The following is a 23,560-nucleotide window of genomic DNA, read 5'->3' on the forward strand; positions in this document are numbered from 1 at the left end:
AAGCACGTTGCAACTGCATTCTACTTGTGCGACAGCATTGTTAGTTGTATAGACTGTGATGCTTTGTGTTAGAACCGGCTGTCTTTAGTTGGCAGAGGTATGCACTTCTGACAAATAGGGACACACCTTTTCTAGTCAGGGCAAGGGGATCACACCCTTTGATAACCCCTGCTCACCCCCTTGGTAGCTTGGCAGAGCAGACAGGCTTATCTCAGAGGCTGTGTGTTAAGCATTTATGACCACATACAGCAATAAAGTGAACACACTACAAATGGACACGACACAGTAGTATTATAAAAATAAGGATTTTTATATAAGGCTTAGCACAAGACCAAATAACGACAAAATATACCACAGTCTTAATAAATACTCTTGGAAGGAAAAATAATAGTTCAAGTGTAGTTTCTTCTTGGCACAAAGTCTTTAGTATCAAAAGTAACTCTTCTTCGGTAAAACACAGTTCTTGGCAACAATGTAACCCACACGGGAGTCACACGACGTCGAGGCAAAGTTAATCCAAAGGTTCGGCGTCGACCGCGAGGAGCGCTACGTTGAGCCCGGAGTCGCACAGACCCCCACAACACAGTACCTTGGAAAAGTGAAGCACTCGATGATCAGCGGCGTCGAGATGTCCGGCGTCGCGTCTTCGGCGTCGATCCGGCCTCGGAGTCGGGGCGACCTGCAGCGGCGTCGACAGATGTCAGGCAGGAGCAGCGCTCATGAGGCGAAGCAGGATACGGCGTAGTCGTCGATGTCGATGATGAAGTTGCAAGAGTGAGCAGCACTCACGGCGTCGAGAGGGCACGAAGTCAATGCGATCAGCAGCGGTGCGGACACGAGGTCCCTTGGAGCTGGAGCCGAACTCGCTACTCACTGGCGTTGCTGCTGGCGTCGATCGGGCCCGGCGGCCGGCGTCGAGGAAGCGGGACACTGGAGCCGTTACTCACGATGTCGAGCTGGATTCGGCGACGTCCGTCGGCGTCGAGATTGCTGGTTCTTTCAGAGGTGCTGGATTCACAGGTTCCAGCAAAATAGCACTTTTAGAAGATGAAGTCCTTTAGCCCTGTGACTTCAACAGGAGGCTGGCACTCTTTCAGCCCTTGGAGATTTTCTTAGCAAAGTCTGAGAGTACACACACAGTTCCTCTCTCCTGGTTCCTTGGCAAAAATAAAGAAGCACTGCAGGATTCCCCCCAGCAAACAGCACACTGTCAGAAGGGGTAGGCAAGTCCTTGGATCAGCAGGCTTCTAGTCCTTGGTTCAGGTTTCCTTGTCAGAAGTGATCTAAATTCTTGGTTCAGGGGTCCTTCTCTTATACCCCTTTTTGGCTTTGATCCCTTTGTCTATGCAGGGGAATTTCCCAACATCCTGGGTCTGTTGTGGGTGGAGCCAGGCAGAGGCACCTGGCCTATTCACTGAGCAGGGCTGGGTCCTCAGACGCCCAGCTGGAGGTGGAGCCAGCATTGTCACTGGCAGGAGCAGAGCTATCGGCCTCCTGGTAGGAGGTGGGGCCAGGATCGTCCATGGCAGGCACAGAGCCACCAGTCGCCTGGCAGGAGGTGGAGCCAGCATTGTATCAGGCAGGGCAGGCTATCAGCAACTACTCTCCCCCTACTCTCAACACAAATGTCCCACTCATCCCATACTGACTCATCGGATCTCTGGAGCCACCCAGCTCCTGTCACACACACACCAAACCAGCAGAAACCAGAAATAGTTAGACAAGAAAATAGCTACTTTCTAAAAGTGCTATTTTCAAACCCAGAGTCCAAAAACCATCCACACCAACGGATGCGTAATTAAACCCCGAGTTCAGGGATACCAAACTCGACATTGCACCATGCTACCCGAGCCAGCTAGGATTATAGCATTAATAATCCTGGCAGCCCATTCTAACTAATGGAGAGCAGGTAACCTCGCAATAGTGAAAAACGAATATGGCTGTAATTCACAATTAGGACATGCCAACTTGGTCAGGCTTGTCCTACCTTATACTTACAATGCACCCTGCCCGTGGGCCTACCATAGGGGTGACTAACATGAAGGTAAGGGAAGGTTTAGGGACTGGCAAGTAGGTGTACTTGCGCAATCAGCGTGACAGTACCAGACTGCACGTAGGTCTAGCAATGGCAGACCTTTAGACATACTTTTACTAGGCCGTTCTTGTGGGTGGCACAACATGTGCTGCAGGCCCACAAGCAGCATTTGTATTTACAAGCCCTGGCACTCCTGGTGCACTAGACTAGGGACTAACAGTAAACCAAATTAGCCAAACATGGAATTCAATCAATACAGTAATTTAACATAGGGAGCACTTGCACTGTGGCACTGATTAGCAGTGGCACAGTGCCCAAAGCAATATACCAGCAAAAACATCGTAAAACAGTGGAGGCAAACAGAAAAAAATGGAGGAGAGACTCAAGGTAATGATGCCAGGTCTAACACTTTGCATGCCGTGGGTATCGCAATATTATGTTCTACACACTGCAGAGGTATTTTTTGTGTAAAACTATTGTTGCATTTTATATAAATACTGTTATGATTTTGCGAGAGTTTGCACGACTCATGTTGTAGTTAATAAGATGTTTTTAAATGTTGTAGACATTCAAATGCCATAGCATGCTGTACCTGTGTTTTACACGCACACCGCAATGTTACTACCTGTTGTACAAGCCGCCTTGTTATCCTATGCTACACAATGCACACACCGATATTATTGTACAGTGTACAAATACACACCGCAGTGATATTGAATGTTCCTGCATGTTGAACACTCAGCTCCGGGCTGTAATAATTATGTACGAATGTGTGTATGTGTGATGCATATGTGCGGATCACAACCCCCGCTCTCACACATGTTCTAAGCAGGGGCAGGAAGTGCTCAGCCAGACATTTACATATACAAGGCTTTACAAACCCTACATTTCATTCCTTCTTGCGCCGGCGTTAGCTTTGTTTTTGTAAATTAGACAGGACACCTTTAGATACTGTACTTAAGTTTGCTAAGTGCACCTTGGTACCCGTGCCCTCAGGTAGCCTTCTATGTATGTATTTATTGTGTGTATTATGTGTTATAAAGCGCTAACATTCCCATCACGTTTAAGAGCGCTGTACGGTGGAAGAGCTGATAAGGGTTGCAGTTAAGTAAAAATCCTGTTACTCTAATGTATTACATGTACAACACTCTTTTTGACATGAAAACGCACGTTGCAGCCATCTGTGACACGTGTGTGTTGTGGGTCCCCAGCAAACAGACACATGGTGCATACTTACTGTGCACTTCCCTTACACATACATGTTACCAAGACATTCTGGGTTTTCAGCGCCCCTGTGGTGATAAATCTGTTTTATTCTCTCAGAAACAGCCGTTGCAAACACTTCGAAAACCTGAGCCTCCGTTTCTACATGAAACACCCAGTACTTGGTTTTATGCTATGCACCAGAGTTTAATGTGTCCTTGAAAAAGGTGTGCATGTTCCAAACGGCCACGCATGTTTTTATAAGTACATGCTTAGTATCCTAATAAGTACAGTTTGTAAGTAGAGTATTTCACTCCGAGATATAATATGTAAATGCAGTGAAAACACAGTGCACGCTTCTGCGTACAACCAGGTCCTCTATTTATGATATATGCATGACGAATCTGCACTGTCGCCTCTTCAGATATACTACACGCGCTTGTGCACACGCCTGGCCCTTTTCTGCATGTGGTATCGGAGCACGACGACTCCACAGGTACATTGTGTGTTCACCCTAGGTTGGCTTCTTCAGATACACTTCACACTTGTGCACACATCAGGCACTCTGCCGGACATGGTATCGGTGCACAACGAGTACACAGATACGTGTGATCACATTCGTGGCACCCTCACTTGTTCAGACACACTGCACACGCTTGTGAAGGCGCCAGGGCCTCTGCTGCACATGATATCAGTGTACAACGAGTTCACAGATACATATGATCATACTTGGCGCACCTTCACTTTTTTTTCCTTTTTTTAAAATGCAGATTTATATAGTGCAAACTCAACCCGAAGGTATTGGAGCGATTTACATAAGCACCAGTTACGTTTCACAAGAACACATTCAGGTACGGGGAAATTACGTGATTTGCCCAGAATCACAGGATGTGGACGCGACCCGAGGCTCGAACCTTGGTTTCCAGCACCAAAGTCGGCAGTCTAGCCATCAGACACACTGTACACTTGTGCACACGCCAGCCCTCCTGCTGCATGTGGTATCTCTGCACGACGAGTTCACAAATACGTGTGATCACACTCGGCGCACCTTCACTTCTCCAGATACACTGTACACACTGTACACGCTTGTGCACACGCAACGTCCTCTATACCTGATATTGGTGCATTACAATGCCAGGAGCTTAAGCTCTGCCAAATGCGAGACCTATTGCATTGCAAATGCTTGTTTTTACTTTTCGGTGGGTACACTACCACAAACAACATGCGTGCACATCGTATCAGGTAAACTGAGCAGCACTGTACTCACTACACAGCACATCCTGTGATGAAACATTGCCTGGGGTCAGGGATAGGAGGGCTGTATTACCAACACTCACATTGCATGAATATTTTGAGGCCTAGTGAGCTGGTGACCAGTACTTGGGAGAAGGAGGCTGGGCAAGCACTGGCTCCAAATAGGGACAGGCCCTGGCTAACAGACGCTGAAACCTGGAGGAAAGATGCCACTTTGACGCCTGCGTGCTTGACAAGAAAAAACAGAACTGCATCTGCCACTGGCCAATCAGATCATGCATGGTCACCGGCAGCAAAAGGCGAGACCCCAGGATTTACGAGGGACACCGTTTTTAATCACACACGGCGAGCTCTCTGCCTCAATAATCGCCAACAGGAAGGATTGGAAGTTAACTATGACTGATGCTGGATCCGCTTGTCCCTCGCCACCGCTGATATATTCATGTGTCCCTTAGAGGTGACACCGGTGCTAGATTAGTGCTATAAAACGAATTAAGCAGAGTGAGAGATACCTCTCAGGCACTCACTTACTTCGTGATGACTCTCTCGGCAAATGCTGGCCCGGGCATGATTAAGCTCAGCAGTAGCTGCACCGGAACTCTGACTGGTACGCAGTGGGCTGCTGAACCACTCCCAGCAGCGGCTGCAGTGGTCCGGGGGTATTCGTCTCAGTCGCCCGTGGGGCTGGTACTATCTATTTAGATAAAATAACGGCCCGCTGCACAACAACACAGTGCGAGCAGTGCTTCATACGGTTTTGCCAAAGTGCCATAGTCTCTGGTGAATCCTAGCGGCTTAGACTTGCGACTCTGAGCTAGCCCCCAAGCCTGCCAGGAACAGCGCGAATGGCGCTTGCCACTCTAGCTTTACTTGCACTGTATACTGCATAATTACTAGCGCTTGTCCACTTGACAGCAGAGGAGGCTCTATTAAGCGAGACTTTCTATTTCAGTTTGGTGATGCGGACCACGAAACTGAAATGCGTTAGTCTGGCCCCTGATGTGTGGTACTTGGCAGGACTGGCGCTGGTCATGATGGTTTTGTAAATGATGAAAAAGTTTTTGAAGATGGTGCGAGCTGTCAAGGAGAGCCAATGGAGTTCAATCAGGATGGCGGTGATGTGATCATATGTTTTCTGGCCGTGGATGAGACATGTGCCATGTAGGATGCCATTAAGGTGTTCCCGTGTGGAGTCTGGGAGGCCACACAGCAGGCCATTACAACTACCCAGAAGTGAGAATTTGGGTGCTTGAACGGCAGTTCTGAATTTGTTTCATAAGAACAGGTTTACTTTCCTTAAATGAGAGAGCGGGTACCAGGCCGTCTTTGGATTTTTGGCAATGTGTCCCTTGAGGGTCAGTGTCAATGACTTGGCATTTTGTGAAAGTTGGGGTTTGTGTCATTGAGCCAGGTTTGTACTGTTTATGGTTTGTTGTTCTCTGCAAATAACAGGGATATTTAGTGTGAGTGTCATTTTTTGAATGGAGGCTGGAGCAGGTGATGGCGTGAACCGCCCCAAGGACCGAGAAGCCCGGATGCAGGTTGTCAAATGAACCGGCAGATCGAACCGATGTGCAAGAGTGATGCGTGGAAGACTGTACTCACGACGCGGTGGAAGTCAGCACATTAGGACACTGGATCCCATTCGAACCTTACTGTGGAGAAAGCAACCTAACAATGAAGTTGGTGGCCATGCACATCTACAACTAGAAGAGGAGTCACAAAACCTTGTGACTTGAAAGACTTCTTCATAGAAAAACAACTTGCACCATCCGAGTCCAACACTAGAAGTCTTTGGCCAGCCACTAGACATCCAGGTCCGGATAATGTGCATGCACTGTTTGAGACACTGGTTGTCTGAAGCAGAGAAGAATATCAAGTAGAGTTGTTTTTCATTGGCATATTAGTGAATCTTTTTGCTGTTATCTGTGAGTAGAGCACCCAGCAGCTCAGTGTTGGTGCTGAAAATGGCAAAAGACAGTATTGAAAATGGCAAAAGACAGTATAGAACCCTGGCATACTCCGCAGGTGATAGAGATCTTTTGGGACCTGGAGGTACCCATTTAGACAAATTGGTGCTGATTGAAAAGGCAGGAAGAGATCCAGTGAAGAACAATCCAAGACGCGAGTGTGCATATGAGGGTGGGAAGGTCAACTGTATGATCTTCATAAAAAGTTGCTTTGAGTAAGTTGTGTTTGTCATTGAGGTCTGTAGCGATAGGGCTAATACAGGCTGGCTATTGCAGGATTCTATGGGAAGGGGTTTGCATAAGATAGAAGCAGGTTTTGTATTGTTGATATGCTGTTTGTGCTTCTTTATGTTTTCATTGAAGAAGAGGTTACTGCTTTGAGCTTTTCTATGGAGTGAGGAATAGGTGCATTGAGCAGGGGGCTGATGTAGTGCTTTATTGTCGTGAAAAGCATTCTGCTTCTGTTGGTGGCTTCATTGATGGTGTTGGTATAGTACTTTGCTGAGGGTGATGTGATGAGCCGTCTGTGTGTTGCACAGAGGGACTGTAGTATTATGAGGTCATCTGGTGGTCACTTTATCCTCCATTTTCTTTTCTTTCTGTGGATGGATTGTTATTGTCAGCAATGCAAGGACTTGCACACAAACAGATAACAAATGCAGTTGTGGGCTGCTGTGATGCTAGTTTCCCATTTATGCATTGAGCAGGTGTGCCAATGGGCAGAAGCAGAGCAAGATTTCCTCAGACAAAAGAGGCACATCCCAGGGCGATAGTGCAACCTTCCCTCACATACAAAACGAACACATATAGATCTGACCAACAGCAATGCAAGCTTTTGTCACATAGAATAGGGACAGAATCTGTAAGAGCGGTCAAAGTAGAGTGTGTGTGTGTCCTTGCATATGTGTGTGCACTCATTATGTGCAGACTTCTCCAGCAGTGTAATATCCCCTCAGACAAAGGACAGGGTGAGCAACAATTCAAGCTAAAAAATCCCACAGATACATATCAGGTACCAAACTGGTGACAGCATCTAAGCCAACTTCTCATACAAAATAAAGAGAACATAGACCTAGCTGTAGTGGATGCATCCCTCACAAGTAGAGCAGAAACAAAAGAGCCAGCAATATCGAAACATCCAAAATAACCAGCAACAGGACAAACAGGTGTAATGCAATTTTCCTTTATACAGAGAACAGGTACAAGACAGGCAACTGTAGTGCACACTTCCCCTAAATATTGCCAGCCCAAGCCAGGAACAGCACAGGCAACACAATGCAAGCTTTCCTCATGGTACCAAAAATGTGGGAGGACATGCTACATTTCTGCCTCAGTTGTCTATCCCATGCTACACCGAATGTGACCCATAACAACTCTATACATGTCCTGTCTGACACCCATGTTTGTTCTCATTGAAAAGCTTTTATTTCATAGGTCTGCCTCCCTCGCATGATAGCTCAAGAAGGTTTCGCCTGGGATAGAAAACAGTTTCTAAAAACATAAAAGTGGGCTGTGTAAAAAATATTGAGAATAGTATCAAACTCTGTAAAACGTACTGCAAGGGAATGCCCATCTTTGAAAGTTGTGCTGCTCTTGCCAAATTTAACATTTTAAAAAGAAATGTCAGCCTGCTGGTGACTGGCTGGAATTCAGATCCCTTAGCTGTTTGTAACCTAGACCGCAGACATGGGTCTGACTCTACCCCAACCCTACCAGCACTCCTTACTCTATGTATGGACTTCACCCAGCACTATGTGATTTTGTACCCTTCCTTTGCCTTCTGAGCTACACTTTTTTTTATAACACACCAATCTCAACCCACCGTCATTTATAAAGATGACACTCTCCTTCGACCCAATTTTCAAGCGAAACCCCTTCCAGAATTCTTTGTGACTGAAAATGCCCCTACCCTCTGTTGGTATGGGAATGTACTCTTCATGGTGTACATTTGTGTTACCCTCCTTTGAGTGACCAAATGTGAGTATTTGGTACCCTAGTCAAATGCAAATTTACTGTGTGCCTGAAGACCTTGGTCTGTCCTTTGATTAGTGAGGTCATGCACCTCTCCTCTGAAAGTGGCAGTGAGCACAAGCGTGCCCTCATTTGACCAACAGTGTACTACTGTCCTTGTCATGGGTATAGCATGTAGAGTGGAAGTGGAAGCCTACGATGTAATATAAATCAGTAGTTCTGACTAGAACTTTTTATTTGTGTCACTGGATTCAAGGCCTAATCAAACAGTTTTTCTTCGCCAACAGAAATTCTAGCGCTAAAATCCCAAGTGTATGTTTTGTGTGTGCCCTATGTGGTACATACGTTATTTGTATAAGTGAGCCAGAGTTATGAAGGCATGCAAGGTCCATTTTGCTAAGAAGTGACCTTTTAATATGCACAAGATGGCTGTGAGGGATTTTTCCAAGACAGTAAAGGTGTATTGCGGACATACCTGAAGCTGAAGGAAGGTAACCCAGATACTGAAGTAAAGAAAGATGAGGCAGAGCTTCCTTTAGACATTGGATTAGGGCCTTTTTCTGATATGGACTGCTGATTAGTCTTCCTGAGCAGTGACCATTTGGTAGATAGGGAGAAGGAGTGAAGGGCGGGACTGCAGTCTCTGTTGTTCAGTGTGTGAAGGGTCCTTTAGATATAGCCAGCCATTTTTCCTTTTCTTGATCACTGTTCAGTGCGGGTGTTGATAGCCCAGTGCTCAATGCTTACACCTCTTTGTGCCTCTGGTGTTGGTACTCCAGGCTTGAGACTCCCCTGATATGAGGACCATCAGTCTGCACAAAAGCTATATCTGGAGAACAGCCTGGAGGAGTCTGATGAAAGGAGAACCAATCAGAACCTGTTATCAAGGTACAATCGGAGAATCAACATCCTCTGTCTACTGGGACTGTATAAAAGTGCAGCCAACCGACCCACTTACTGTTCCAGTTTCAGTTTCTGTTTGACCAAAGAAGGGAGTGCTCTACAGAGTACTCAGGGGACTTCTGTACAACCAGAGCTGGTGTCTGTCGTGATAGTCAGCTTTCAAGAGGTGATAGGACATGACCAGAAGACTGACCTAGAACGAAGAAGCTGTCCCCCTGTCCTGGTGGTGCTCACCCTATCTGATGAGCTGTAAAAGAAGTGTGCCAACTGTGCAGCATTTGCGATTGTCAAGCGCACACCCAGAAGGAGCTGACATTGAAGCTTAACGGTCTGTCCTTTAGAAAGAGAAAGTAGAGAGTGGCATGTGGCTTGTGTGCTCCTGGGACCGAAGAACAATCTCTGCTGAATAGTGGCCGGCACAGAAGCAGTCTTGTGAAGATGTGCCCAGTGGACCATAATGCTACAATATTGTGAAGGTGTTCCTAAGTGAACTGTACTGCTGCAACATCATGAAGGTGTGCCTCAGTGGACTGTGCGACTGCAACATCAGGGGTTATACTTGTTCCAGTTTGCAGATCCATAGTTGGTTGAGTTCTAAAACATCAGAGCCAAACAACCTCAGCCTCTGATTGCTATGTGGCCCACTGAACAGAGTCCATCACCCTCCAAAGATGTTTCATGTCCAATGATTTTAATGGACTCTGACTCTAAAACCAGTCGATTTTTGAGAGAGGTATGTAAAGCTTTCACTCCATCAGAATCTTGCTCTGGGAAGCAACCTCTCATTGTCAGAGCTTATCACACTTTTCCATGGTCTTAGAAGTATGACTATTCTTGCTTCTGGGTGTAATAATCAATAATAGTGACATTTGCAATCACAAACCATTGTAGAGAAGTTACCTGTATTGCAACTTTTAGCATAAACACCCCTAAAAAAATAAATTTTCACATTTCCTATACACAGCTTAGAATCCCCACTTTCTTCAACTAATCATCTCATCAGCTTCCACCTGTCCACTTGCAAGGCTGAACTCTGACAAAGAGTCAAAGCCATACAACCACTGACATAGCTTATTTCTTTACCTTACCTGGCGATAGGTAGCAAGTGCTGAGTAGTGCTCTATAATTACATAGATGAACATGCGCACTTTTGCAGATTAGTGCTATCTGGCTACTCAGTGTGTGGGTGATAAGCCTTGTTTGGCTATGCCTCTGGGGTTTCTCCAATCTATACTGCTATTGGGAGTCCTGACTCAGGCAGCGGAGGGGCTTGTATCTAGCAGCCAGCTACCATGGCTGAAGTTCAGCTCTAGAGGACCAGGCACAAGTTACTATAGCCAATCCGACATCACATGTAAAAATCTGATGTGACCTTGTCTTGGTCATATCTCCAGCTGCATAGAGCGCCTCAGCCCGCACTGTCGTATCCTGTCTTAAGCGCCAAGATGCTCCTTGGAGTGAAATTTCCGCTATATAAGTATCAAATTACATTACATTACATTACTATGCCTATTTTAATTGTATTCTGATTATTTATGCAGCTGGTGCAGTGGGGTTCCCTCCCACCAACCATCCCTGGTGCCACTGTATAAGCGGCATCACTGGCCTTGGAGCTCTGCTGCTCCAGTCAGTATTTCTCTGAAAACACCAACTCCTGCTTCTCCTGAAGTATGCATCCACCATAATTAAAGACCAGAGTTATTTTTTCTCTCATTGTTGGGAGCTCTAAAATATGTCTCTGCGTAAACACCAAGTTTCACTTCTGCTTCCAGGAGTCTCACTTACTTACCCTTTTAAGCTCCTTTTCCTCTGGTGGCTCCAGGATAAACCTGTTCTGAGCTATGTTCCCTCATTCCTACATCTCCTTTTCTCACTCCAGGCTTGACATTTAAAGGTTTATGACTTCTCCTCTCACTTAAGCTGGAATTAAGATTAATTCTCTAAATCCACCTCCAACATCCTTTAGGTTATTGCTTCTCTTCTTAGTTATAGTGCCTTCTGTCTATGTTATGGTTCTTCTTCTCACTCCAATACTACCTTCCAACTGGTGATTCCATGCCCTTATCCTTTAATATGTGGCTTATGGCTACCCATGGACACAACTTTGACTTAATTATTACTTCTTTCCCTACTTCAGACAATACCTTACTTACTTACTTAAGACAATTCCTACTTCAGACATTATTACACTCTGGCCCTCTCACTCAAGAGGCCATTCTCTCTACTTTCAGGATAAACAGTCCCTCTTCCTTTATCATAAGCCCTTTGTCTAATAGGTTATGGGTTGACACCTCCCACAGGCTACACATTTTCAGAATTATGGCATCTATTCTGACTCAAAGTTCCTCCTCTGCCTTATTTTATTCTAGCTCATACCACATCACTCCAAGCTCCAAGCCCTCATTTATGGCGCCTCATCACAACTACTTCTAATAATACAGGAAGAGTGTTAAGAAGATATTCATTTTTGTTCACAACATCTGGTCTCTCCCATAGAGAAGTGGGATATAATCCACGACTATCATTCGAGCCCATCTTGTGTAATGTCACAAAGCGCAGAATAATCTACCATAGAATTCCCTTATAACCTAGTACAAACTGTATACTCTGTTGTCAGTTCCTGTTTTCACTTATGCTACCCCGTTATGGACGTTTTGTTATAATAGATCTGATTTAGATTTAAGTGTTCATGGAAAAGCCTTTGATTTAGGAAGGATGAAGTAAATCCTCACTTTGCTGGAGAAGCCTTCAACACAATTAACCCCATCACCGAGATAATATGGCAGAGATAATAATGCTAAAGGATTCTCCTTGAGATAATTTACACTCTCTCAATAAATAATAGGATTTTCTGTTACCCTCCATTCTATATCATACCCTACGAACTGAGGTTACACGTGCCCCAGTGAGAAAAATAATATTTATTGCACCCAAAAAAAACAATTCCCACTGAGACATTTTCACACCTACTCACAGACCCACTCAGACACTCACTTACACCCAGGCACCTACACAGACACTCATGTGTCCACTCACAGACCCACTATGATGCAAATGCACCAGCTCAAAGCCTCCTTACTACAACAGGGACTCTTGGCTAACAACCACAGCCATGATTATATCGAACAAATCCTAACTCAAAAATCCGATTTAAACCAGATTAATACTCTCGTGGAATCTGAGTCCACTTTTTGCTCAAACAAAGACTTAAATGATTTAAAAATCTACTATTTAAACACCCGCTCCTTAGGGAAACATCAGTTGGAGATTTTCTCCTTGATCGATCTACATAGGCTGGACATTTTATTTCTGACAGAAACTTGGCTGTCCCCGGACTCCTCTCCTGATATTCTAGCAGCCAACCCCGACCCCTACTACATCATCCACGTAGACAGGGATACCGGCAAAATGGGTGGGGTGGGTAGCTGCCATTATTAATAAGAGATTTCAGTGCGCCTTGCTTGACACAGAACTGGTCTCGCAGGCGGATACTTTAACAATTAAACTTGAAAGTGGTCAGTTCTCTCTGGTTTGTGTGGTAGCCTACCGCCCTCCCCAACACACGCCCTTATTCCCTTTGGAATTTGGCAAAATTATAGCACAATTAGTGATCAACCACTCTAGAATCCTAATTGTAGGAGACTTTTATTACTGGCCCGGCGACCTAAATGAAAGTACCCTATCTCGTGATTTTTCAGTCTTTTTAGGTAGCCTAACCTGCACTCAGCACGCTCAAGCAGCTGCACACTCTAAGGGACACATCTTAGACCAAGTATGGTCTCAAAATCTAGATATCGCACAGCTTAACATACTGCCTTGTACATGGTCAGACCATTGTCTGATCACCTTTATGAAAACGGAGGTTATTTTGACTCCCACTCCTAGACCCAGTAACATGAAAGCAAGAAACTGGAGTAGAGCATGCACCGAGTCTTTTCAGGCTATCCTACTCAATACAATTCCTTTGAGTGAAGAGAGCTCCCTCCTCACCCAATCAAATAATCTCACGACTTTGTTGGAGCCGGCTTGTGACATAGTTGCCCCCCTGAAAAACATCAGACTAAAAAGAGCACATGTTGCTCAAAAATGGTTTTCATCCACTCTAAAAGATCTTAAACTACGTCTCAGACAAGCTGAGCGTAAATGGAGAAGCCACTACAAGCCGGAACTTAAGACTACGTACCTGTCCCTTCTGAGAGAGTATAAAATGTCCATCCTATCATGTAAAACTGAGTATATCTCAGCCAAAATTCTTAAATCCACTAACAAAATGCGAGAGATCTTCTCGATCGTGGATGAACTGATCGGCACTGAGAGAGTCTCTGTACAACCTGTCCATTCCCAACCTTTATGTGATTCACTTAACAAATACTTTTTTGATAAAATCATTACCATAAAGGCTAGCATCCTGGAAACCAACAAATCCTCCGTACCTGTCCCATCTTGTCAAAACCTAGCAGCACTAAATCTTTTTCCTCCCATCACTACAGAATCTTTTCTCAAGTTGATGGATAAAATTAAATCTGGATCCCCTCTTGACTGTGCACCTCCTCACATTCTGTGTTTAGCTTTTAGTGCCTGCTCTGCCCCGCCTTTATCTCTCCTCAACACTTCTATTAGCCATGGCACTGTACCGGAGTCTTTCAAAAGCGCAGAGATTCTAGCCATCTTAAAGAAACCTGGTGCTGATCCTCGGGTGATGAGTAATTATCGCCCGATATCCCTCCTGCCCTACCTGAGCAAGATCTTGGAGGCTCATGTGACTGCTTGCCTGAGCTCCTTTGTTGAGGAATCTTCCTATCTAGACCCCCATCAGGCGGGATTTAGGCCTGCTCATTCGACCAAGACTTTCATTTTGACAGTCATGGACGAACTACGATCTGGTGCAGACCAAAATGCTCCCCAAGCTTTGATCCTTCTTGACTTATCCGCTGCATTTGACACGGTCGATCATAACATCCTGATCGACCGTGTCAGCAGGGCTGGCATATGGGGCTTGGCACTAAGTTGGATCCATTCCTTTTTGTCAGACAGATCTCAATCAGTCCGATTAGGAAACTTCTATTCACCAAAAGGAAAACTTCTTTGTGGAGTCCCCCAGGGCTCTTCTCTTTCGCCTCTTTTATTTAATTTATATTTGCAACCCTTGATTCGTGCACTGCAGGACATGGACGTTCTGGTTTTTAACTATGCAGATGACCTGCAACTAATTTTTTAACATACAACCCACTACTGCCTCAGAGGTCAATCTACAGTCTGTTATGACGTAAATTAGCAACTGGATGAGCCTGACCAGTTGAAATTGAACCCCGACAAAACGGAGCTAATTTTGACAGGCGGTGCCTCTAATCCATGGAGCTCCAACTTTTGGCCCCATTGTTTGGGCTCTCCGCCTGTCTCCACCCCTACGGTAAAAAGTTTGGGGTTAAAAATCAGCAATGATCTGTCAATGCAATCCCAGATCAGCTCCGTTGTGTCGGTCTGCTTCTTTCTTCTCTGGAAAATCAAGAGAATAAAAAGATTCCTTTCCTCAAAAGCGCTAACCCTGGTTATTTTAGCGCTCATAATATCCCGTTTAAATTATGCTAACTCCCTTTATGTGGGCACCCCGGCATATCAAACACAGCGCCTTCAACTCATTCAAAATCAGGCGGCCAGATTAATTTTGCACCTCCCTACCCGCCAGCATGTAAAACCCTCTTTGAAGAAACTGCATTGGCTCCCAGTGAGCCAACGTGGTGCCTTTAAGCTTGGCTGTATTACATATAAGGCACTGTCTGACGCCCGCCCAAAGTTCATTCACAACAGGCTCAAGAAATACACTCCCCTCCGCACTCTCCGATCTGCTGGCCAATCCCTATTGATCATTCCCAGGTCCAGGCCCAGAAAACACAGAGGCCTTCGCTTCTCGACACTTGCCCCCCATCTCTGGAACTCTATTCCCCTTGCATTTCGCACTACCTGTACCTTTTCCCAGTTTAGAAAGCAACTAAAAACCTGGCTCTTTCAACAAGCCTACCTTTAATCTGAACCACTGATTCATCAGGAGCCCGTCCCCTCTAGCGCCAAGAAACCTATCCGGTGAACGTTGCGCTTTACAAATACTTTTTAACATTACCATTAACATTAACTCCCACAGCAAGCGAGACACATATGAAGCCACTACAATATCCATACAGACACTCAAACACCCACTTAGACACTCATGCACTCACTCACGCACTCACTGTCAAAGATTACAGATAGGAACTAACAATTTAAAAATCTCAGTAATTCACTTAAAAAAATCAAAGGTTACAGCGACATTATCGTTAGGAAACAACATAAAAAAACCTTAGAAAGGCTCTGGAAAACACTGAAGGTTACAGAAACAGTAAAGTTAAGAAACAAAAGTAAAAAAAACTTTGAAATCCACTGGAAAGAAAAAATCAAAGGTTACAGGGCTCCAATTTCACTCATACTAAACCAGTAAAATTCAGCAGTTATAGTTAGGTGTGCTAACAATAAAATACGACCCCTCAATGCACTGCTTACGACCACACATATTACATCAGTCATGACATCGGCAGTGACATCACTGATGAAATCTCAAATGACATTACTGATGACATCATCCACAGAACCACACACACCCCCACACAACTTCTCATAAACCCATTGACCTACCCATTCAACCACTCACACACCCACTTACTCATCCACAGAGCCAAATTTGTTGCAACTTTACACACAGAATGTGCTCATAGTCGCGGCGAATTCGGAAATATCACATAACAACATATTATACTCATAACAACACACCCATCCTATTGTGGGATCAGGGCACATGCAACCTGGCCCCTTGTGCCACTTTCTGCCATTTGGTTACAGCCCTTGGGACTGTTGCAATGAGGTAAAATGCCAGCCACAACTCTCTGCTCAGGTTGCCAACTGTCAATCACGGTATTCCTGTTGGTGCACACATTCAAAACTAATTGCAAAACCATTGTGAATAAGCCGCTTTCCCAGATATGCTTCTTTTAGAAATTTCTCAAAAACTACTAGACGGATTTACGCCAGATAACTGAAAGTGTGATCTGTGAACCAAAATCTACCTTCCTGCCAAATTCAGTTTAATGCTGTCCAGTGGTTTGGGTTGCAGGTGTGTCAATGGGAATTAACATGGAAAACATACTTTTTTGAGCCCCTCTTTTTCTCAGCCCCGGCTTCATCGTTCACCCTGATATTTCCCATGTACAACAAGACTCACTTTGACACTTTCTTTGAAAACTATTGTGAGAAATACGTACTGAGGGTTGTAACAACACAACAAAAGTGGAGGTAAAGAAATATGGGAGCCATTAAACAGATGAAAAGTTGCTAGGCACCATCTTGCTAATTCGTAGCATATTCATAGTGATCAGCGAGTGCTTTACTCCCTCTACTGGCTCTGACCTGGAACTGTGTGTTCTAACTATCTGTGTGTGAGCCAGCTACCAAGAGCCAGTAGTCCATAGCCTCCAATTCTACTCAGACTTTCTTGAATCTCTCAGATAAATAAAACACACAGACTCTTTTCCGGTATGTTGCTAGCTGAAATCCTGTAAATCAGTAGCATGGGATCAATTATTTGTCATGAAACATAGGTCTCCTAGTCTTTCATTTCCCTCACACACTTTTCCATTTCCGCTTGATATCGCACCTCATATTTTCTTCTCATTGCATACATGAGGGCCAGTACAGACACAGTATACTTCCACCCTGTGTTAACAATAGCACTACAACACCAACTCAAATTGCAATCACCAGACTAGTAAATATTTACGTCTTCACATGAACGTTATTCATAATCTCTAACATGCTACCCCTTTGCATGTTTCTAACTGCAAATGTAATTTCACAAATGATTCTACTGCCAGAGGTACAATTGTTTCTTCAATATCTCTATCAACCTTAAACATGCAATGTTTCATATGCAGTTTTTTGGACTCATTGCCACATCTTACAATGTGCTGTATTCTTGGCTGTTTAATTCTACTTCCTTTCACTATTCTAAGCAGATTGTTTCAACAAACAGTTTAAGTTTCCAATCTTGATTATAATCTCCTAGCTTGAAAGCGCATTGCTCACGAATTGGCACTTACAGTAATACACAAATGCTTAAGCTGCATCTGGCCTTAACCTTGATACTTCATATAACATGTAGGTATGCTTTGATCCTTTTCATATATTTATACTATACTTTTGTTTTAGGTGATGCCAATAATTGATTATAAATATACTGTCATTCATTGACAGCCTTGAGAAAATTAAAATGTGTCAGCTGTTTTTGAAGCAATTTCTGTACTCCAATGTTGGTTCATCAAATCATCATCAATACAAAAATAGCCTCAACATTTTCTACTAGTTTCTACAAACAGTAATTATTGACTTTTCGGTGCCTATTCACAGAACTAATCTGAGATAAAATCCTAAACAGAACTAATCTGAGATAAAATCCTAAACGTACTACTTTTGGTATTCACAGAAGGCAATTAGTAGTAGTAAAGTTAGGACTCCTAACTTTACTACGACTAATTGCCTTCTGTGAATAACAAAAGTAGTAAGTTTAGGATTTTATCTCAGATTAGTTCTGTGAATCGGCCCCCTAATGTTAGGTTATAAATGTTGTTGTTCTCTCATTGTTCTGGGTATAATTGTGAATGGCATCTTTTGGTAACATGGTGTATTAATAGAAGAGCACTACTTAATACAATACAAGGCCAATCAATACAATTCATTATTGACTTTTGTTACTACAGCAACTATAATTTTTGGATGTGCAACTCCAATTCAAGCACTACTATTGTAATAGTTTCAGGGCTCAAAAAATCCATTCGACCGCTCGCATTTGCAAGTCAGATTCATTCAGGAAGAGCTATTTTTAGGTCCTAATCGCCCTTTCGGGCAGAGTAGGAAGACAAACTGACACTTGACCTCTGCCTCCGAAAGCAGAGGAAATGTGACAAGATAGCAAGATTTAAAGGCATCTTTGTTGCTCACAAAGTAAATGAGCAATAAAAATGCTTTTAAATCTTGTTAACTTTTCACATTTGCTCAGCTTTCAGAGTCAGAGGTCAAGTGCATTTCAGTTAGTTCAAGGAAATTGTGTAGGTTACTAGACCTGCAGGTCTAGTGCAATTTTTAGGATTTTTCGAGCCCTGAGTTGGCCTACTGATGTACCAGGGTAAAAGTGTGGGTTTATCTCACTCACTAATTACCAGGTACAGTAAACGTCATGCAACTCAAAATTCCGATCCCTGCATTAAAATGCTTATGTGCAGAGGTTGATATGATCTGACCTTGTTAACAGTACCTTTGACTTCAATTACCATTGACCTTATGCGGCATGGGATATTTATTGCAATCATTAAAATCTGATAGCTAGGATTTTTAAGTTTGACAGATATAAAAAAAAACTTTGCCTACTACAAATTTTGTTCAAAAAAATTAGATGCTACATGAAGTTTTGTACTTTCTGCAACACAAGCTGATTCTCTTTGGTATTTGTTGGGCCTTCTCCCATAATATTTCAGCAGGTTTGACCACATGATGGTAATCTTCAACCAACTTGGGGAGTGGGTTAATAATTAATGTGGATGTTATAACCAAGGCACAAAGTTCTGATGGTGCAAAATTGTGTTACTGTAATTCCATTTTCTGGGATTGTCTGAGTCTATGTGCTAATCTTTGGCATTAGTTTTCTCCGAGTGCCCCATAAACATTGACAGTCCGTGTGCTTCATCAGTACATTTATTCATCCAATGAGGATTATTTCTGGCATTTTCTCTCTTTTTCATTGTTTACAATATACTCAAGATGTGGATGAATGCTCTAGATCCAGAAGTCCTGGACCCTGCCAGCAGCAATGTAGGAACAGTCTTGGGAGCTACAGGTGTCTCTGTTACCATGGTTACCAGATATCTTCCAACGGACGCTCTTGCATCCCCTTGACAGCAATGACTGCAGTTGAAGGTGAGTTGGCCAGTCATAATTTATAGGTTAGAGCATTCATTTTATCCTATAGATCCATGACTTACAGCAATGATCATGGTTACATAGGGATCCATCTCAATCTTCATACATTGTATTCCAAATGAACACATACATCACTACTAACATCTAGCCAGGAACACCAACAAGTGGTTGTGGCCCGATCATAACCTAAGGCCATCGACATTCATGAAACCAACAGACAACTAATTAACTTTTGACAGGGACTTTACTAGGAAATATGGACCAAGAAAAATCAATAAAACTTAGCACACAAAAGATATCAATACTTATTCATAGATCAATATGAATTACTGGTCAGTGATTTCCAAGGTGACCTTTAAAACAGAAACATCCTTACTGAGAAATAGATTAATTAAGAGAGACCGAGTATTCAAATTTTGAAGTCAGCAGCTTCATGTAGGTTTGGGTCTATTCCAGCTACTCTTAGCTTAAGTTACTGATATATTTTAAGCTAACAGCAGCAATGGTGCCAAGATGCTGACCCCTTTTTTAAATGAGTCCACTGAGTCAGCCATAAAACTATGTAGAACACCAGCGATGTCAAAACAAAACCTTCACTCTGACCCAAAGAGACTTCAGGAAAATGCATCAACTAAGATAACTTATCTAAGGATATCAGTAGTAAACCCCACACCCTCATTTTGATAGTACCCGTGTTTTTATAGTTAAGCTAGACTTTTAATTGAAAAGGCCTTGTTTGTTTTGCTAATAACTTCAGTGTCATCTGGTGAATCTGTATGAAATTTTACAACAAAATGGTTAATTCACTATTGGTTCTTCATGGCAAGTTTCTTGCAGAATCACACACCAAATGTAAAGTTTCAGACCTCAAAATATTTATACTAATAAATAAAAACACATAAATGGAAACGAATTAAATAGGAACAAATATCCAAACCAATTATTATTATGTTATTCACAGTTGTCTCTTTCAAAGTGGTAAATGTAATGTGATATGTAATCGCATCTGTAAGATTATTTTCAACATATTTAATTACAACTGTCATTTTAAGGATGACGACACAAACACTGTATTTGGTGTGTGAGTTATGAGTTGCATGGCTGTTTTGATTTGTGGTCTTACCCATAACTTGCACATTTCACAGTTTTTCAGTTTTAATATATAAAACTCCAAATAAACTTACAGGCCAGTGCAAACCTTCAGAGAGAATCATCAATAGCAAGGTATTGACCAATGATCATCTATAATATTGAGACCTCCAATGTATTTGTCAAACAATGACAAAGTCAAAAACAGGGACACTTTAAACCAAAGTAAGTAATCAAAAGTAACATTCAGATGTTACTATAGACCTAGAAAATCCCAAAACAGGCTCCTACATAGTAAAATGCTCACCAGTCTGCTGCTATATCAGTGAGGGGAACAGCTTTTCCCTTCAACACTTCGTTTTCATCCCAGCTGTGAGGGGAACGGCTCATTGGTTCACCTGCCATTAGGCCATGCCGTGAGGGGAACGGCCCCCAAAGACTACAACTCCCAGCAGGCGCTGGGTGGCGCTTGCAGATCGCGTCACAGCGGCGCCAGGAGGCCAATTAAATAGCGAGCAGCCCTACCGCAGCGCGGGACGTGCTCACCAGTCTGCTGCTATAGCCATGAGGGAAACAGCTTTTCCCTTCAACATTCTGTCTTCATCCCATCCCTGAGGGGAACGGCTCATCGGTTCACCTGCCATCGGACCACGCCGTGAGGGGAACGGCCCCCAAAGACTACAACTCCCAGCAGGGCTGGGTGATGCTTGCAGATCGTGTCACCACAGCGCCAGGAGGCCAATTAAATAGCGAGCAGCCCTCCCGCTACACGGGACAGGCTCACCAGTCTGCTGCTATAGCCATGAGGGGAACGGCTTTTCCCTTCAACACTTCTGTCTTCATCCCATCCATGAGGGGAACGGCTCATCAGTTCACCTGCCATTGGCCCACACCGTGATGGGACCGGCCCCCAAAGACTACAACTCCCAGCAGGCACTGGGTGACGCTTGCAGATCGCATCACCACGGGACCAGGAGGCCAAATAAATAGCGAGCAGCCCTCCCGCAGCACGGGACCCGCGCGGGCGTGCCTGGGCAAACCCCGGGCAAGGACAGGCCCATCCATGCCCGTAGGAGCCCAGAGGAGGCTGGGCTGGGCCATCCCTCTGTCATCTACTGCCTGGCATTTATCTTCTATACAAGTCCCCAGGTAACGTGAAACTCATTGCTATTCTTGGTCTGCCACTTGTGTTGTACTACATCCTGATATCTGGGTATCCGGCCCACTAGAGTTGCTATCACAACATGAACAAACGAAAGGGAGTAGCCGGGACTTTAGATGCATTTATTTTGAGGGCGGAATCCTTGTTGAACCACGAAATTGAAATTACCGAATGCCGTCTTTCCCTGGATCCTGCATCGCTACAGACTTGTTTAGCACTAGGCGGTCCTAATTCAGATAGCACACCACATCCATCTCCCCAAAAACCCACCACGAGCCAATCTGCCTTCCCGAGTCCTGCCCTACTAAATCAGGATGTACCTAATATGACTGCTCCAGCTGTGTCCTGTATCAATACTCGAGCACAGGTTGCCAAGTCCCAAAGAAATGTTAAGACGAAAGCATCACCTCATAAACGGAAGCGGACCGCAGGTACGTCTAAAACAACAATTGCTAAATGCTCCTGATCTGCCAATTCCACATCTGATCCTGTTGTTACTCCAACTAATTTTATGGGTACCCAGACTGATATCATTTCTAATCTATCAGGATATGACATTGGTACAGATAATGTCGGGGTTGCTGTCCTTGTAACCTCTGTTGAGAAAATATTTCAAACTGCATTGTCCTAAATCAAGGAGGTGATTGATAGTCATTTTGATCTCCCATGGGGAAAGTTGAAAAGGAGGAACTCTATAATGGCCAAATTTAGCGGTATTAATGAGAACTGCGTTTTAGATAATGCTAGGGGGGGAACCTTGTCAATGCCGACTCCTAAAAACCATGGGTCCGATTTACAATTGCTAAGTTCTACCCTGCATAAAGACACTTCAACAGCTAATTCATGTCCAATATGTGGTAATCCTAATAACCTCCCTGTTTTACATCCTAACCATGAGCAGAGGAATATACAAGATATGCCTCGAGTGGCTAATACAAATATCCCAGATCCAGGTAGCAGTCATCTCAAGTATCCACACTTTGGCACCAATTTTGGTTCTAATATAAGCAATCCAAGTGTAAGCACAATGGCAGTGGACCGTCCTAGTAGTTGCCATGGGACCCAATGCTGATGTTTTGAGTTTACCCCCAGCTTCTTGTCCCTATGTGCTGGTTTTGGCTGGTGTCCCAAATATCACTGCTGATCAGAGGGAGTCCTGGGTAGACTTACGCAAGAAGTCAGTGGACTGGTTGGTTAAACACAGCCCTCTGACATGAATGAAATTCTCATGGTCCCAGGCGAGTCGGTGGGTTAGTCATTCCCCATGGGATATAAATGGTGACAGCATTGTTATTAATTTCCGCAGGACCCAAATGCTTCGTCGGCTATTAAGTATCCGATAGCAACCACTTACACTTACACTAAATTCTAGTATCAGTCCGCTCCCTGTAGGTTACTTTTATAAACCACAGCATACATCCGTTTGGAATGCTTATGTTTTGCCTCCGGTAACCAATAGGTTTCATGCCCTTTCTAATCTGGATGCCCAGGATAGACAACCACTTCTATTATTAGACCAACCTCAATCTGTAGAAAACTCCTTAGGCTCCATACCAGTAGCCCATATCGATATGCACGCTGAACTGCAATCAATAAATATTCAATTATCTTCACCGGCAAATCAATCATAATAAGGTAGGAAACCTTTTAGGCACCAAACCTGCAGCTCCCATTCATATGCCCGTTGTCTTGCAACCCACAAACAAGGTCAAAACCGACACTGATTTGATTGTCTTAAGTTGGAACGTAGCAGGTCTAATGTCAAGGCTTGGTGATCAGGATTAGCTGCGTTTAATATTGGACCAAGATGTAGTTATGTTCCAAGAGACCTGGGCCACCCATGAATTACATATTGAGGGGTTCCACTGTTGCAGCATAGTAGCCCCCACCTCCAAATTTGGCCGAACGTCAGTGGGATTATTCACTGGGATTAATGTAGCTGCTGGAGGGAGCTTTAAGGTTTTACCAACCAATAGC

General features: G+C 43.9%; 1 protein-coding gene across 1 annotated transcript in view; it reads left to right on the forward strand.

Moving 5' to 3' along the window:
• The window catches only part of LOC147662925 (uncharacterized), a 468,727-nt gene that overhangs the window by 167,103 nt on the left and 278,064 nt on the right, over positions 1-23,560 (forward strand). The window contains exon 7 of the mRNA XM_086950793.1: positions 19,174-19,329. Within this exon, the coding sequence (XP_086806919.1) occupies positions 19,174-19,329 (156 nt within the window). The remainder of the gene's footprint in view (positions 1-19,173; positions 19,330-23,560) is intronic.

The sequence above is a fragment of the Lissotriton vulgaris genome, unplaced genomic scaffold, assembly GCF_964263255.1.
Source record: "Lissotriton vulgaris unplaced genomic scaffold, aLisVul1.2 SCAFFOLD_919, whole genome shotgun sequence".
NCBI classification, from domain to species: Eukaryota; Metazoa; Chordata; class Amphibia; order Caudata; family Salamandridae; genus Lissotriton; species Lissotriton vulgaris.